Raw genomic sequence first — 15,319 nt, 5'->3', positions numbered from 1 at the left:
TTTTTTTTTAAGAATATAGCGATGGATTCAAATATCCGTCGCTAGATTAATATGAACGAATTATTTTTGGTAGAATTTAGCAACGAATTTGAAATCTATCCGTATATCTTGCGATGTATTTTATTTTCGTCGCTAAATTAATATTGCTGAATTTTTTGTAAGAATATAACAATAGAAGTTTAATTCGTTGCTAGATGTAACGACGAGTTCAATTTCCGTCGCTAGATTAATATTGCCTTTTTTTTTTTTTTTTTTTTTTTTTTTTTTGGTTTTTTGAGAATATTGGGACGGAAGTTTAGTCTAAACCTAAACAAAATTCCGCCTACGCGACTTCCTTCCGACGCCCAACCGCCCAACGACGACAGCACAGCCGACCGCCGTCTTCCTTCCAACTGCTCCGCCTTGCCTGTCCGCTGCTCGCATCGACCATTGTCTTCCTTCTCTGCCGTGACCATCGACCGTGCCTGTCCGCTGCTCGCGTCGTCCGCTGCTCTGCCCTGCCGTGCCGCCGCTCCGCCGAACGCCCACCGCCGCCGCCGCCTGGTATGACTCCGAACGCTTCTTCTTTAATTTAGTTAATTTTAGCTTTTTATTAAATTGTTAGAGACTGAATTTCTGAAAACTTAAAAGCTCCATGTTTAAAAGTTTAAAACTATAATTGCTGAACCAAAATCTAGATAGGTTATATGAAATACAAAGCTCCATGTTTCTTCTTTAATTTCGTTAACAGACAGTTACAAAGTTCCACAAATACAGACACTTACGAACGAAAAATTTCACAACCAAATCTTGGTCATGTTTGGGATTATGCAATATGCTGTTTCTTTAATTTCACAACCAAATCTTTAATACTATAATATGTTAACAGTAAACACATGAGATGTTGATTAACATGTTATGTGTATGCAGTTAACATATTATGTACATTAATTAACAATCTATGTGTCTGATGTGGTAAATACGTTGGGATCAACAAAATAGTCTTATGTATTGACTACAAAACATGTGGGCAAGCTCGGGTAACTTAGGTTGTGGGTCAGAAGTTCCTAAGGTAAGACGTACTAACAATGAGAAAATCCCAAAAGTCATACTTCAAGACTTTAAGTGCGCCTTATATAGAGGGTTGGAGGGAACACGTGCTAGAACTCCACATGTTGGCCAAGTGTCTCGCATGCACTGACCTTGAAGGGGGCGGTCTCAATTAGTCCACGTGTGTTGAGATTCGTGACCGATGCATTGTTGGTATGTGGTCGGGCGATGCGGTCGATTTAGGTTAATTTCTTGAATTGTCGATGGCTACCGGCTCGGGTGGCCATTCCAACCTTACGAAGTCGACACTTAAGTCCCGAGCGTGATAACTAACTTAAAAGTCTTGGCGGTTATTCTATTTAGGTCGGGTCGGGTTGGACCCTATTGAGCTCGGGCCTGCTCGGGACAAGGCCTACGCGGCATACGACGTACATACCGAGTAGATCTACAGTATTGCGAGCGGCTGATATATCATATCAGTGTCTATAGTTATCATGTTATGTATATGTAATTAATATTTGATGTGTCTTCAATTTGTTTACACGTACAAAAATGGTTAACTGTATGTACAAAATGTCAGAATGTGTCAATTGCAAGTACAAAATTTGAAAGTTATTTTTAGACCAAGATCCACAATGCAAGATATACTTTGGTCCATGGTATAATTTGCCGGTAAACACCCAATAGTCCCTCATTTAAACCCTTACACTTGTTGAAGGTTTGATGCATTAATATATCAGAGGACTAAAATAGATAAAAAGTTATAGTCAAAGATTTAATTAGCCCAAGTCAAAATGATTAGGGTCAATTTGTCAAGCGATCCGCGAATAGAATTGCCCATAGATTTATATGGGAATCCCTTCCTATGTCTGACTGTTCAGAGTGGTTGATACACTCTCCTCCTTTTCTTAGTAATGATCTTTTGATGGAGAATAGTTAATGGAAGACGGGAAGTTTTATTTTGAAAAAAAAAAAGAAAAAAGAAAAGAGTCCAATTACGAAAAAGTAAAAAGTAAAAAATCAAAGTGGGACTTGTTTCCCTGAATGCATTCTGAGAGGCGAAGGCAAAAGATAGACGCATGTTGCGTTGCCGGTATCGGTGGGTGCTGGAGTCGTCAATTCTATTCAAAGCTTCAATCGTAGGTTAGAGCTCCTCGCTTCCTATTCTTATTTTATTATAAGCAAAATCAATCTATTTAGGCGGGGGAAGTGGGGTGGAGCGGGGCGGGGTTTTCTGGTAACTCAAACAACTCACGAGCATTGTACTTAAATTCCGGTGTTAAGATATGCTCCTTGAAATTCCTCGGTCAGGGATTTCTGTTCGTTGCTCAAATGCTATATTATTTTCCATTCTTAAAACCACATGTACATAAGTTGTCAATAGTATATTGTTGCCCCAGGGAATGGCTTCCTATTTAAGTATTTACTGACAGGGACGGGTCAGGGAAAGGGCTCCTGAGAAGTTGGACAACTCATTCCACTTTTGTTTTTATGTTTATATTTGATTTGATTTGATTTTTGAAAAGCTAACGAAGTTGGTTACTCCAGGTCCCCACTTTGTAGAGAGGCAGCCAACTCTCAGGGAAGTCTCACTTGAGGCTTGGGTGTTTTATCTTTTGGCAGTGGTGAGAGTAATTCAGTTGCAGAACGGAGAAAAGCCAAGAAATCAGAGAATATGGTCCTCTACTCATGCCCTCATTCACATTCTTTTTAATTATTGTGTTAGTTGTTTATTAGCTCAATTTATGCTTTTCCAAGTCACAGAGTGGAGGAGAAGAAGTTGTTAGTACTACAAAACAGAGGGAGCTAGAGCTTGAGAAAAGTCTAGAGTCCCAGCCAGACAATCCTTGTCTCCATTTTGATCTGGGTTTCCTTCTATGGGAGAAGGCAGCCAGCAGCACAGGAGGTGAAGAGATCAGGGAGAAAGCTGCCGAGCAATTTCTGATATCTGCAAAACTCAACCCTCAGAATGGGGATCCCTTTAAGTATCTGGCTCATTATTATGCCAACTTCTCATGTGACCCGCAGAGGGCTCTGAAGTGCTACCAGCGAGCCATTTCTCTCAACCCTGATGATTCTGATGCTGGGGTAAATTTTAATATTCCTACCTCCTATTTATTAATATTTTGAAAAAATCTTTGAAATTCATGAACAAACCTCATATGAATGCAGGAAGCAATGTGTGAACTACTGGAGGAAAGTGGAAAGGAGAACTTGGGGATAGCTGTCTGCCGAGAAGCCACGGAGAAGTCACCCCGTGCCTTTTGGGCTTTCCGAAGATTGGGTTACCTTCTGGTGAATATTAATTCTATGGTTGTCTGCCTTCCTGACTGAACGAATTCCATTCTCTTTACTGCTTGTATTGTTGCAGGTCCATCAAAAAAAATGGACTGAAGCAATACCAAGTCTTCAGCATGCTATCCGAGGCTATCCCATATGTGCTGATTTGTGGGAGGTCATTTATTATTTTCTTTCCATCTCTCCCTTTCTTCTGGTGTTTTCTAATTCTACTCACTGACCATGCTTTATTGCTGCCTGTTCTCTTTTCAGGCCCTCGGTCTTTCCTACCAGCAGATGGGTATGTTCACTGCTGCTGTTAAGGTAATTATTTAAATTGTGTCATTGTTCCATGCTAGGTTTATTTGTTACAATTTTGTTTTCACACTTAAACACAAAAACATGCTTCTGTTTTATTACAAGGAAATTAAGGGTATATACATGTTTGATTTGGATCAGGTTCTTATTCTTTTGTTTCTACATGGCCTTGCTTTAAAATGCCTCTTCTCTAAGAAACGCAAAACCATGAAACAAAAGATGTTTTTCTCCTTTCCCCCCTCTATTTTGGAACATGAAAGCAAAAACAGTAAAGGGGAAACATGATTAGTATGAATGTGCCCTAAGTTGCACAAGTTCTTGCCCCTGGACCTATCTTTCTTGTGTTATTATATTTGAGTTCAGTTTCAGGCTGTTAAAGTGTTGGTGCCTGATAAACATATCCTTTTTGTTGAACATTAAACACTAACCCTAGATTGTAGCCCACGTGTGGAAAGAGATCGCTTTGTCGCATATCAGGGCCAGTTGATTTTTGTGGCCCCATTCTTATAAATAAATGAGCTCCTACCAAAAGTATAAATCTTTAAAATCAATACGTAAAATATATGATTTTTACTTCAAGTTATCTCTGCAAATTCAAGGCTTGAGACATCATCTGTGCCGTTGGGGAAACATAATGGGTTTGCCATACTCAATTAATTAGGTCCTAATTATTAGGAGAGAGAAGTGATTGGGATAAAATTGATGTGTTTAGGATTAATTGTAGATTTTTTTTTTTTTTTTTTTAAATTTCTTAAATAGCTAGATCAAAAATAAATATTGGGCCCCCTAAAAATTGAGGTCCTGTGCTGTTGCCCATCTTGCACGCCCTAAAATCTGGCCATGTCGCATAAGCAACAAAGTGAGCATGAGCGACCTTTAGTCACTCTGCTTCATCAAATCGAGGCTGAACATGGAAGCACAGAAGTGCAAGTGCTTTTTGACAAAGCAAAGTGCACTGCTGTCCTATAGGCAGCAACCGTGCATTGATTGGTAAAAATGTAAAATTGGGGGTTTAGATAAAAACATACATTGTTGGTTTGTCCATTGAAGTTCCAAACGAGGGACAATGCAGCCTATAGGTGACTCCATAAGCAATTCTGCAAGTCATCCAGCCTATTCTCAGCCTGTGAGTCCATGGCTTCCCGCAATTTTGCAGGATGTCACAACCTCCTTCTGTTCTGAATTCTAGTGTGTTTTATGCGACTGTTTTTCTTAATTTTTTTTAATAAATAAATTGGAGTCAGAGATGAAGACTCACACTCCATCTCAAATTCTCATCTGTGTAACTCTGCTTTTATGTCCTTTAATCCCTGGGTTATATGCATTTGGGCAGCGGGTAGTAGGCAGGGCATTATGTGCTAAGTGTTATTTTTTTAAAGCTTTTGGAATTAGGAATCTAGGAGTAATAAATGTGTATTTGCTAAATTAGGCAGTAAATTTGTAGTGTATTAGGCAATAAATTTATTAACTATTTTATTTTAATATGACGATAGTACTGTTTAAATGATTTATATTCTGTTGTATTAAATGTGCAGTTATAATTTTAAATTAGCTTTAATTGATGCAATGAATATATTGTTTAGATAATACATTGAATGTGGCACAATTTAATTAATGCATTATTCCTATTATTTAGATAATAATATGGCTTCTTCAAATTTATAAGCAAAAAGATTTGGGATGGGACCATAGAACGTGTTTAACTGAATGATAACACTAATGTGAGGTGTAATTATTGTGGGTGCGTTATGGAAGGTAGAATACATAATACATTTGATTATTGGTAATTGCAATGTAACAAAATGTATGAAGTGTCCTGAACATGTTAGCGAATCTATAATATGTTGAAAAGAAGAAGAAAATAAAAGTTCAAGTCAATAAAAATTTTGGTTGGGATGAAAATGATGAAGAAACCCATGATGATGATATTGCTGATATTAGGAGTTTTTTGATGAAGAAATTAAAGCTCCTCAGGAGGAGGATCTTGATTAGGCTTGTGTTAGTATTAACTACTCCGTATTAACTAGTATTGGTGCTTTGTGACTATTTGATTGGACAAACGTGCTTGAAATTGTATGCAAGGCATTTACATATTCTTTTAAAACATTAAATTTGATGTTTTCCACTCCGTGTTGCTTTTTGAACAAAAGCGACACTTCAATTTACACTTTGCCTTTCAAAGCAGGGTACTGCCTTGTTGCTCTGCTGTGTTTTCTGCTTTAAAAAACTTGGATTCTAGTAGTGGGCTTAGACCAACTAGTGTCATGTGCATATAAATAGGACCTTATATATATAGTTTTGAATACATTGAAATATAATAAACATATATTATTGTACAATTTTGAATTTCCATCAAATATTGTATATCTTTTACCAAGTGTGCAATACTATAGTATAATTTGAACGTGAAAAATGTTGAAAACATATCAGTATGTACTCCAATCATTTGAAGATTGATGTAACTTCATATTTATGGATCCTTATCTTTTTTTGAGAGATTGATGAGAATTGGCGTTTCTAATATTGTTTGCTTAATCTTATTGCAATAGTCATATGGACGAGCTATTGAGTTAGATGAATCAAGAGTTTTTGCATTGGTTGAAAGTGGGAATATATTTTTGATACTTGGCAACTTTAGGAAGGTAAAATTCTCTATCTCTGGCATTTTTTGGAGTAAGAATTTCTGTTGTACCTTTTGTTTGTTTGACTTTTTACTTTGCTGCACATATTGTGAGCACTCTTGGAATGAACCTCTGTGTGGGTTTGGATGTTGGATTGAGATTAGCACTAATCTTGGGATTTCTACCTGTTCGTTGCACTAAATCATTGAGCTCATTATTTATTTGGCCAATTGTGATATGCTTTTTGTAATTCATCTTTCAGAAGCATCTTAACTGTCTTTATCATTTTCAGGAATATGCACGGTTGCAAAAAAAAAAGAAAAAGAAGTTGTATTAGTGAACTTGTTGTCAAAGCATGCTTGTAGTAGTCTAGATTTAGACTTTCGATTAAAATATGTTTAAAATCCTTGAACCTGTTCATTAGTTTGGTTTTACCATAGCATTGGTTGCTTGCCCTATATAATTTATTTCTTTTCCCTTTGCTTACACAAAATGCTCAGCTTCTAACTTTTTTCTGTTTCCTGTTATTGCTGTTGTTACTCTAATAATTTACTTCTGAACGTAGGGAGTTGAGCAGTTCCGTCAAGCTTTACTAATCTCACCTCTAAATGTATCTGCACATTATGGCCTTGCGTCTGCGCTTTTTTGTTTGGCAAAGGAGTGCGTAAGTTCAGGCGCATTTAGGTGGGGAGCTTCATTATTAGAGGTTGGTCATACGTGCTTCTCAGAGACACAAGGGTGCCTCTGTTTGTTTGTTTGTTTTTTTTTCCCCTCTGTTCCTTAACAGATGTTACTAATCTTCTAAACTGTGAATTTTAATCTAGTGTAGGAGGCATCTAAAGTGGCTATAGCATGCACATCATTAGCTGGTAATATTTCATGCATATGGAAGCTGCATGGAGACATTCAGGTAAATGTATTTACTTAGTTGCTCTAAAATTATTTTTAACCTTCTATTATAGTACTCTTTGTGCGTACCTTTAGTTATATACTTTATTGATTGGTATATCTGACATTGGTTGTTCTAAAAGAAGTTGGTTTTCCCCCTTGTTAGCTCATGTATGCAAAATGTTTCCCATGGATTGATGAAGGATGGAGCTTACAATCTGATGAGAAAGCTTTCGCTAATTCAGTCCATTACTGGAAGAGAACCTGCCATGTGGCTGCTATGACAGCCAGTCGCTCTTATCAAAGGGCTTTACATATCGCTCCTTGGCAAGCTAACATGTATACTGATGTTGCTATTGCATCAGAGCTCAGTTTCTCTTTCAAGGAGAGTGATAAAGATTATTTAAATGCTTGGTATGCATTTTGTTTCATCTATTGATCTGTTGTGTGTAAATATTACACTTATATCTTACTTGCTTATTTTATTAGGTCTCTGCCTGAGAAGATGTGCCTTGGGGGGTTATTGCTTGAGGGTAGCAATAATGAGTTTTGGGTGGCTTTGGGATGTTTATCAGATCATGCAGTGTTGAAACAACATGCTTTTATAAGAGGCTTGCAGCTGGATGTGTCTCTGGCTGTTGCATGGGCATACCTTGGGAAGGTAATACACCATATTTTTTTCTGAGAATACTTTGATTTATTATGCAAACTGTACTGATATGGGGGGAAGGGTAATAGCTTGGCTTATTATTATAGGATGCCAAGCATTTTTCTTGTCCGGTTAATTTTCAGAACTTAGTTGCTGTTTAGTTACCCAAGATTAGGCAGGGTTGGATGTTTAATCTGACCCTATATTCTCAGCACTATTACATTTATGGAAACACAAGATTGCTTATCCAATCCCCCATTTTATATTCCCCCTTAATCTCAGGTTCACAATCCCCCACTATTTCCTTTTGGTTAATTGACTCCATAATCACTGTAAAAATGTCCTTATAGCGCATGTCTTTGCCCTCCGGGGGTCTGTACCTGGCGTGCTTCAATGACTTGTTTTGTGCTTGTTTAACTTCTGATTATGTATTTATGTTTTTAATTTGTTGCTATCAATGAAATACCGGTCATTTTTCTTTGAAACTGAGTGACTGATACACATGGTTTTTTATAATACATTTGTTCATAAATGATTTTGAGCTTGTTCACAAACATGTTTGGTAAACAAGCTTTTTTAATTTAAATGAGCCAAACTCAAACAAACATGAAATAGAAAATAATGAAGAACCTACTTTGAGCTTAGTTTGTAAATGAACAAGCTTGAACACCATGAAAGTTAAATGAGTGTTTCTTGAGTAGACTCTTGTTTGTTTGAGTCTGCTTGTTCACACCCCTAACTTGAGGGTGTGTGATACTTGACTTCTGATAAAATTTTCATGTACTTTATCCTTTGATATGCACAGCTGTATAGGAAAGAGGGTGAACGACAATTGGCGCAACTTGCATTTGATCGTGCGAGAAGTATTGATCCTTCACTTCCGTTGCCGTGGGCTGGCATGTCAGCTGATGCTGATACAAGGTAAATTGTACTTTTTATGGTAAACAGCATAATTTATGATTATGTATCTTTTGAATGTGCATGTTCTTCTATTTCAGGAATCTGAAACAAGATGAGGCATATGAGTGCTGTCTACGAGCTGTTCAGATTTTTCCTGTAATAATTGTCTCTCCCTGTCTAGTGTTGTGTTAGTAGAATGCATTTAAGAGGACAAACCATAAAGTTAATATCAAAACTAACTCACAAATGTTGCCATCATCATATGCTTACTGCTCGTGAAAGAGTTTCAACGTGATGGTTATGCATTTTTGTTGTAATGCTACCTAGAGTTTATGTTACCTATCACACAGGTTCCAAGTGTTTCCAGTTATTGCACATACTATACTAGTAACCCAGTAACCCATAAATTTCTTTTGAAATATACTTGATTAACTGTTTTACTCAAACAGCTTGCTGAGTTTCAAACTGGTCTGACAAAGCTTGCTCTACATTCTGGTAACCTGAAGTCTTCAGAGGTATGGGCCTAACAGTGTACTAGGATATATTTAGAATGAAATCATTATCTAACATTCTAACATTTATGCATGCAGGAAACTGTTAGCTACAATGTATTACAAAAAATCAAATAAACAAATAAGAAATGATTATTTGAAATTGTTATACCAGGTATTTGGAGCCATCCAGCAAGCATTGCACCGTGCCCCGTGTTATCCTGAATCTCATAACTTGAAAGGGCTAGTTTGTGAGGCAAGACATGATTATCAAAGTGCTATTGCATCATATAGACTAGCCCGCTATGCAGCTGGCATATTTGATGAAAAAGAATCAAAGACCTATCTCAACCGTATATCATCTAACCTAGCCAGATCACTTTGTAGGGTAATATGCTTACTATACTTTTTTCGGTTGGTCTGGAAGGTCAAGAACAGTGTACTTGATACCCCGTAACTAAGTTTGTGATTTCACTGGTTTGAATATTTTACTCAATACAGGCTGGGAATGCTAATGATGCTGTTGATGAGTGTGAAGATTTGGACAAAAGAGGTTGGTTTTTACTGTTATGGCATTTATCTCCTTATAAAATTTTGTATTTTTTTTGTTGGTAGAGGGGAAAAGAAAAGACCTGAATGAGTACTTGCTGTTGTGTTTGTAATGCACTGATTGCACATGAAGCAGAAACTTTTTGAAGTTTTAATACCAGAAATTGTGCATAAGTTCCAGAGTGTTTAAATGCTGTTTAAATTTTTTATTTCTCTCTATTCTAACTGATTATAAATTTATATAGTCATAGTTTCTGGACCGAAATGCCTGCAACTTTGAGATTATATTTCCTTATGATGCACCAGGTCTTCTTGATGTAGAAGGTTTGCAGATTTATGCACTGTGCTTATGGAAACTCGGAAAAAATAATCTGGCTTTATCAGTGGCAAGAAAACTTGCCACAAATGTTTCGTCTATGGATCAGTCATTGGTGTCCACATCTGTTAGTTTCATCTGTAGATTGCAATATCAGATTTCGGGCCAGGATGCTGCCATTTTAAACTTATTGAAACTCCCCAAGGGATTATCACAGACTTCAAAAGTTATTCTTGTAGCGTCTGCTATTCATGCATTAGATCATAAGAATCAGCTTGATTCAGTTATTTCAAGTGCTCGCAACTCTATTGCTTCAACTGAAGGGTCAGCTGTAATGGATTTTCTAGTGGCACTGGGTGAACTAGTAAGCTTTCGTATTGAACTAGGCCGAAATGTCTAATTTTATCTGGGTTTGCAAGCTTTATAAGAATGTTGTTGTTGTTGTTGTTATTATTATTATTATTAGGGACCCTTATTATTATTATTATTATTTTCCATGTTGCAGTTGAAACATGGATCTAAAGGTTGCCTTGGGTTTAAGAAGGGACTTGAGTACTTGAGAAAATCACTTCACATGTCTCCCAATAGTCACTTGATAAGGTAATTGTTATGACTCTGCCTCTTGTTATGTCTGTCAGTTGTGCATTGCAGACCATCTGTGTTGGGATGGGAGTTGCTTTGGTTTATCTATATTCTGAGCTGATGTATTAACAATTATGTATTTCACTTTCTTGTCACAGAGTACAAGTTTTTAAAAGCTGTTAATCAAAATTTCTTTCAGAACGAACTCACTAAAGATAGTTAAACAGAACGCGTTTTTTTTTTCCCTAAACATTGTGACTGTATCACCCATTCAAATATAACACTCTTTTCTTTGATTTGATCATATACATAATATTCCAGATGGTCATGAGTAATTCAAAATAGCTGATTAGTTGGCAATGGCTCTCAATTGTAATTTTCAAGTTCACATATTTGTACTTTTGGAGATTGGGACAACTTTATCCTTTTGTTTTTGTTTTTGTTTGTTTGTTTGTTTTTTTTTTTTTTTTTTTTTTTTATTGAAATTTTCAGAAACTTTAGATATCTTCTCAAGGCTACAGTGTCATTTCCTTCTAAAACGGGCTTTTATAATGCTTCTTAGTCTCATCTCCCAATTCTATTTCTCAGATTTGTCTTACTGTCAACAGGAATCTTCTTGGTTATCTTTTGTTATTAAGGAAGCAATGGAAAGATTTTCATGCTTCAACTAGATGCATTATTGTGAACCCTTCTGACCATCCGAATGAAGATGATAAAAAATCTGCACTTGAGATTTTTGGTGCAGAGGGAGTAGCTTGCCATGCCTTCCAATGCTGCAAAACATCACTGGCCACCTGCAGAGGGAAATCTACATCTGGATGTAACACTATGCAGCTGTTACAGAAGTACATTGCTTTAATTCCTCGCATCTTGAGAATTTCATTTGTATAATGATTCTTTTGTTTCCAACTGCTTGTCTGATGATTGATGAATTTTTGATGTTTATCAGTGATTTATCATTGAATCCTTTTTTGCCATGGATAGTTGATAGACTATCATCTTTTGTTTTCATTAATGCATCATTTAATTCTACTTCCTAATTTAACAGGCATTTGCATCAAGAGCCATGGAACCAAACTACATGGTACTTGCTCATAACTAACTATTTTCAGAGGGCTCGCCAGGAGAGATATCCTCATTATCTATGTGTTGTGCTTGATCGGCTAATAGATGTTGCCCTTTCTAATGAATTGTATTCAAGAAAGGACCCTTCTTTTCAGTATCAGAAGTTCCAGCTCTTACTTAGTGCAGCTGAGGTCAGTTTGCAATGTGGGAATTATTTTAACTGCATAAAGAATGCTACAAGTGCTTCAGAGCTATCCATACCCGATCGCTATATCTTCTTTGCCCACTTACTTCTATGCCGTGCATATGCTGTGGGAGATAATCCTGTTAAATTGTCTGAAGAATATCTAAAATGCTTGGAGCTTAAAAATGGTTGCCATATTGGTTGGATCTGCCTCAAGTTTCTTGAATCTCAGTACAAAATACAGGCAGATTCCACTGTGTTAGCGTTAAGATTTGAGGAGTGCTCCAAAGATGTAAATACTTCATGGAATGTCTGGCTAGCTATATTCAGCTTAGTGCAAGGTCTAAGTGCAATTTGGATAGGAGATTTCACAAGAGCAGAAGAATATCTTTCACAAGCTTGCTCGTTAGCCTGTGACGAGAGCTGCTTACTGCTTTGTCATGGTATCATCCTACAACATATAATTCTGACTTTTGCCCACACACCCATACACATATATATTGGTCTTCAGAATTTATCTAAATTCTCGGTTTTGTTTAGGTTCTTTGAAGCTGATGCTTAGAATTTAGGTGTTGGTTTTTATTTTTAATTTAAAATTTGCCCTTTGAATTCATTTGAACTGTCTATCTTGTTTAAAAATTTGGAACAGCAGAACTTGTTGAGGCAAAAACACAATGTTAGTTGCATTAGCCTCATTTGTCAGTAAAAGAGAAACATAAAAAAGATCAAATACACAAGGAGTAACCTAGCCAGCATTTATGTGATTTAAATAAAGCTGGAACTGTGGCTAAGAAATTTGTTGTAGAGAGCAATTACAACTATTTTTTTTTTTAATATAAAAAACACTGGATCTTCAAATTAACAACTGTCCTTTGGGGGTCTAGTATCCCTCTTTTTCTTAATGCATTCATTTACATTTTTCTCTGATAGGTTATAAGGGGAGTGTTTTTTTTTTGTTTGTTTGTTTGTTTGTCTTTTTAAATATGAATTCAGGTGCTATTTGTATGGAGCTTGCCAGGCAGCATTGTGATTCAAAGTTTCTGTCACATGCAATTAGAAGTCTAAAGAAAGCTAAAGATGCTACTCCAATTCCAATGCCTTTTATCTCACTATTGTTGGCGCAAGCAGAAGCAAGCCTTGGCTCTGAATCAAAGTGGGAGAAAAACCTTCATGAGGAATGGTCATCTTGGCCACCAGGTTAGTATTACTTTAGCTCTATTACCTCTTCTGTCTTGTTGGGGTGGACAGGTGGTTTGTGGGATTATTTCTTTTGGATGTTCTAAATGTGCATTAGTTTACGATTCTTAGTGAAGTAACCTAACACAGGAAGGGGGACACCACTCCCTAAACATAGCCACTGGTTAAAGCCGAAGTGGAACGATATATACGTGTGTGTGTGTGTGTGTGTATACACGTATATATAAAGTCATAAGGTCCTAAAATGTGAAACAAACATAAGGTAAAACCAAAACATTAAGGTCCCAACAAGTCATTGGTGGTTGAACTCCTGACCTTGGGTCTTAGAGGCCACACTCTGAACAATTTGAGACAATGGTCAATGGTGAGGACTTCTATTTGATGTATTAGTGTGTTGAGAGGCTAGAAGCATCTCTCATTTATTGTGATACCACTCTGGATATTTAGCTAATGTTTTGTAACATTTGACATTTGGTGTCTACCCAAATTTGAGAGAGGCTTAAATAGAAGAATGGGGCAGACTTGATAATTATAATCCTTTGAGCCATCTTTATCTGCTTTTATGCTCTAAGAAGCCTTGTATTTCCTGCAGAAATGAAGCCTGCTGAACTCTTATTCCAAATGCATTTGGTTTCAAGACATTCACAATGTGGTACTTATGACGACTCATCATTGGAGCCTTGTGCAGATTCTATAAGACAGATGCTCCAAGCTATCCATTTGAACCCATCTTCTTCTAGGTACTGGAGAGTATTGAGAAGTTCATTAAGCAACTAACAAGCTATCATGTGAGAGGAGAGAGAAAGAATATGGGATATGGTGCGCTGTGATATTAACCTTTCCTTGTGAAATTTCTGCAGAGAAGATATAGTTTACTATCTTCTCTTGTTCTCTCTTATAAATACACCCGAGTTTTTGGCTTATTTGGCATTTATAATTTATTGCGGTTTTACTACCGGCGTGTTTCCGCATATTTGTACATGGATGTGGACGGTCCCTCATCCTCATTGTCCGGTTGGGGACTGGAGCTTGAGGTATATTATATGGCATCACTAAAAAAAGGAGGGTCAATGATTAAAATGGGAAACAAATATTTGGGTTAACAAAAATATGATTAAAATGGGAAACAAATATTTGGGTTAACAAAAATGGGAAGATTTTGAAACTTAGACTAAAGTGAGAAAAGAGCGTTTAAGAGATGGTACCAAAAAAAAGTTGGCGGAGAAGGTGACTAGTTTAATCGCCTTCTGCAGTGACCAACTTTTTTTTTTTTTTAATACACGAGACTCAAGTGAGATTTGCGTCTTATGTATAATAGCATCCATATCAATGGATACTTCATGGGTTATTGTTAGGGATTTGCCATAGCATGGAGAGAGAAGAAGAGAGAGAAGAAAGGGAGAGCTTCTGCAACAACCGGGTTCTTTCTACAGTAAAAATTAAAGCTATTTTTTTTAACCTGGGCTGCTGTGCGCGTATCGCGCACAGCAGCCGCCCATGCGGGCGCGTGCACTGCACGCGCCCACATGGGCGTGACAGGCGCGCCTGTCACAAAGCCTTTTGATTTTTTTTTTATAAATTATATTTGTTTTATTTTTTTATTCTTCCCATCTCATTTTCTCTTTCCTAATCACATCTACAAAAACTCCTCAATTACCGTGAAAAAACTCCACTGATAAGGATGCTCTAATACATCATACGCAAGTTGCACTTGCATGTGGGAGATGTGTTTCTACTAACATGAAGCACATCACCCTAATGCTCTTTTCCACTCTAGTCCAAGTTTCAAAATCTTTTTATTTTTATCAATCCAAATATTTTGTTTCCCATTTTAATCATTGACCCAAAAAAGGAACCGGTGGTATTTATTCCCTCTCCCATTATTTACATTTTCTAATTTCTGGTAATAGACTTAGGACTGTTAGCGAACAGAGCTTTGGACAAACTATTCGTGTTCGAGCTCGGTAAGCGTTCGTTTATGTTCGTTTATTAAGGTAAACGAACATTAACAAACAAGATTTAGTTAATAAACGAACATAGTCTGAACAGTGGTAAACTTGTTTGCTAAGTGTTCGCGAACAAGCTCGTTTGTGTTCGTTTAGTAGTGTTCGTGAACAAGCTCGTTTGTGTTCGTTTAGTAATATTCGAGAACAATCTCGTTTAGTGTTCGTTTAATAATGTTTACAAATATATATATATATATATATATATATATATATATATATATATATATATATATATATATATATATAT

General features: G+C 36.7%; 1 protein-coding gene across 2 annotated transcripts; it reads left to right on the top strand.

Annotated features, from left to right (window-relative positions):
• The first annotated feature begins 294 nt into the window (after window positions 1-294).
• LOC116022223 (tetratricopeptide repeat protein SKI3) lies at window positions 295-14,021 on the top strand. Of its 2 annotated transcripts, none has more exons than XM_031262845.1 (22): window positions 295-543; window positions 2,578-2,707; window positions 2,794-3,117; window positions 3,202-3,324; window positions 3,401-3,484; window positions 3,580-3,630; window positions 6,174-6,266; window positions 6,811-6,951; window positions 7,075-7,155; window positions 7,300-7,547; window positions 7,623-7,794; window positions 8,588-8,703; window positions 8,781-8,838; window positions 9,132-9,197; window positions 9,349-9,561; window positions 9,675-9,726; window positions 10,029-10,402; window positions 10,544-10,638; window positions 11,229-11,465; window positions 11,669-12,312; window positions 12,863-13,066; window positions 13,659-14,021. In XM_031262845.1, the coding sequence occupies exons 2-22, from the start codon at window positions 2,705-2,707 to the stop codon at window positions 13,841-13,843; spliced, it is 3,564 nt and encodes a 1,187-aa protein (XP_031118705.1). In that variant the 5' UTR covers window positions 295-543; window positions 2,578-2,704; the 3' UTR covers window positions 13,844-14,021. The 2 variants fall into 2 exon arrangements, with proteins under 2 accessions (XP_031118705.1, XP_031118714.1); XM_031262854.1 differs by lacking the exon at window positions 295-543 and adding an exon at window positions 1,743-2,172.
• Window positions 14,022-15,319: the final 1,298 nt, after the last annotated feature.

This window comes from Ipomoea triloba, chromosome 1 (assembly GCF_003576645.1).
Source record: "Ipomoea triloba cultivar NCNSP0323 chromosome 1, ASM357664v1".
In the NCBI taxonomy this organism is placed as follows: Eukaryota; Viridiplantae; Streptophyta; class Magnoliopsida; order Solanales; family Convolvulaceae; genus Ipomoea; species Ipomoea triloba.
The sequence above is the reverse complement of the archived record's forward strand: the minus strand, read 5'-3'. Positions and strand labels throughout refer to the sequence as shown.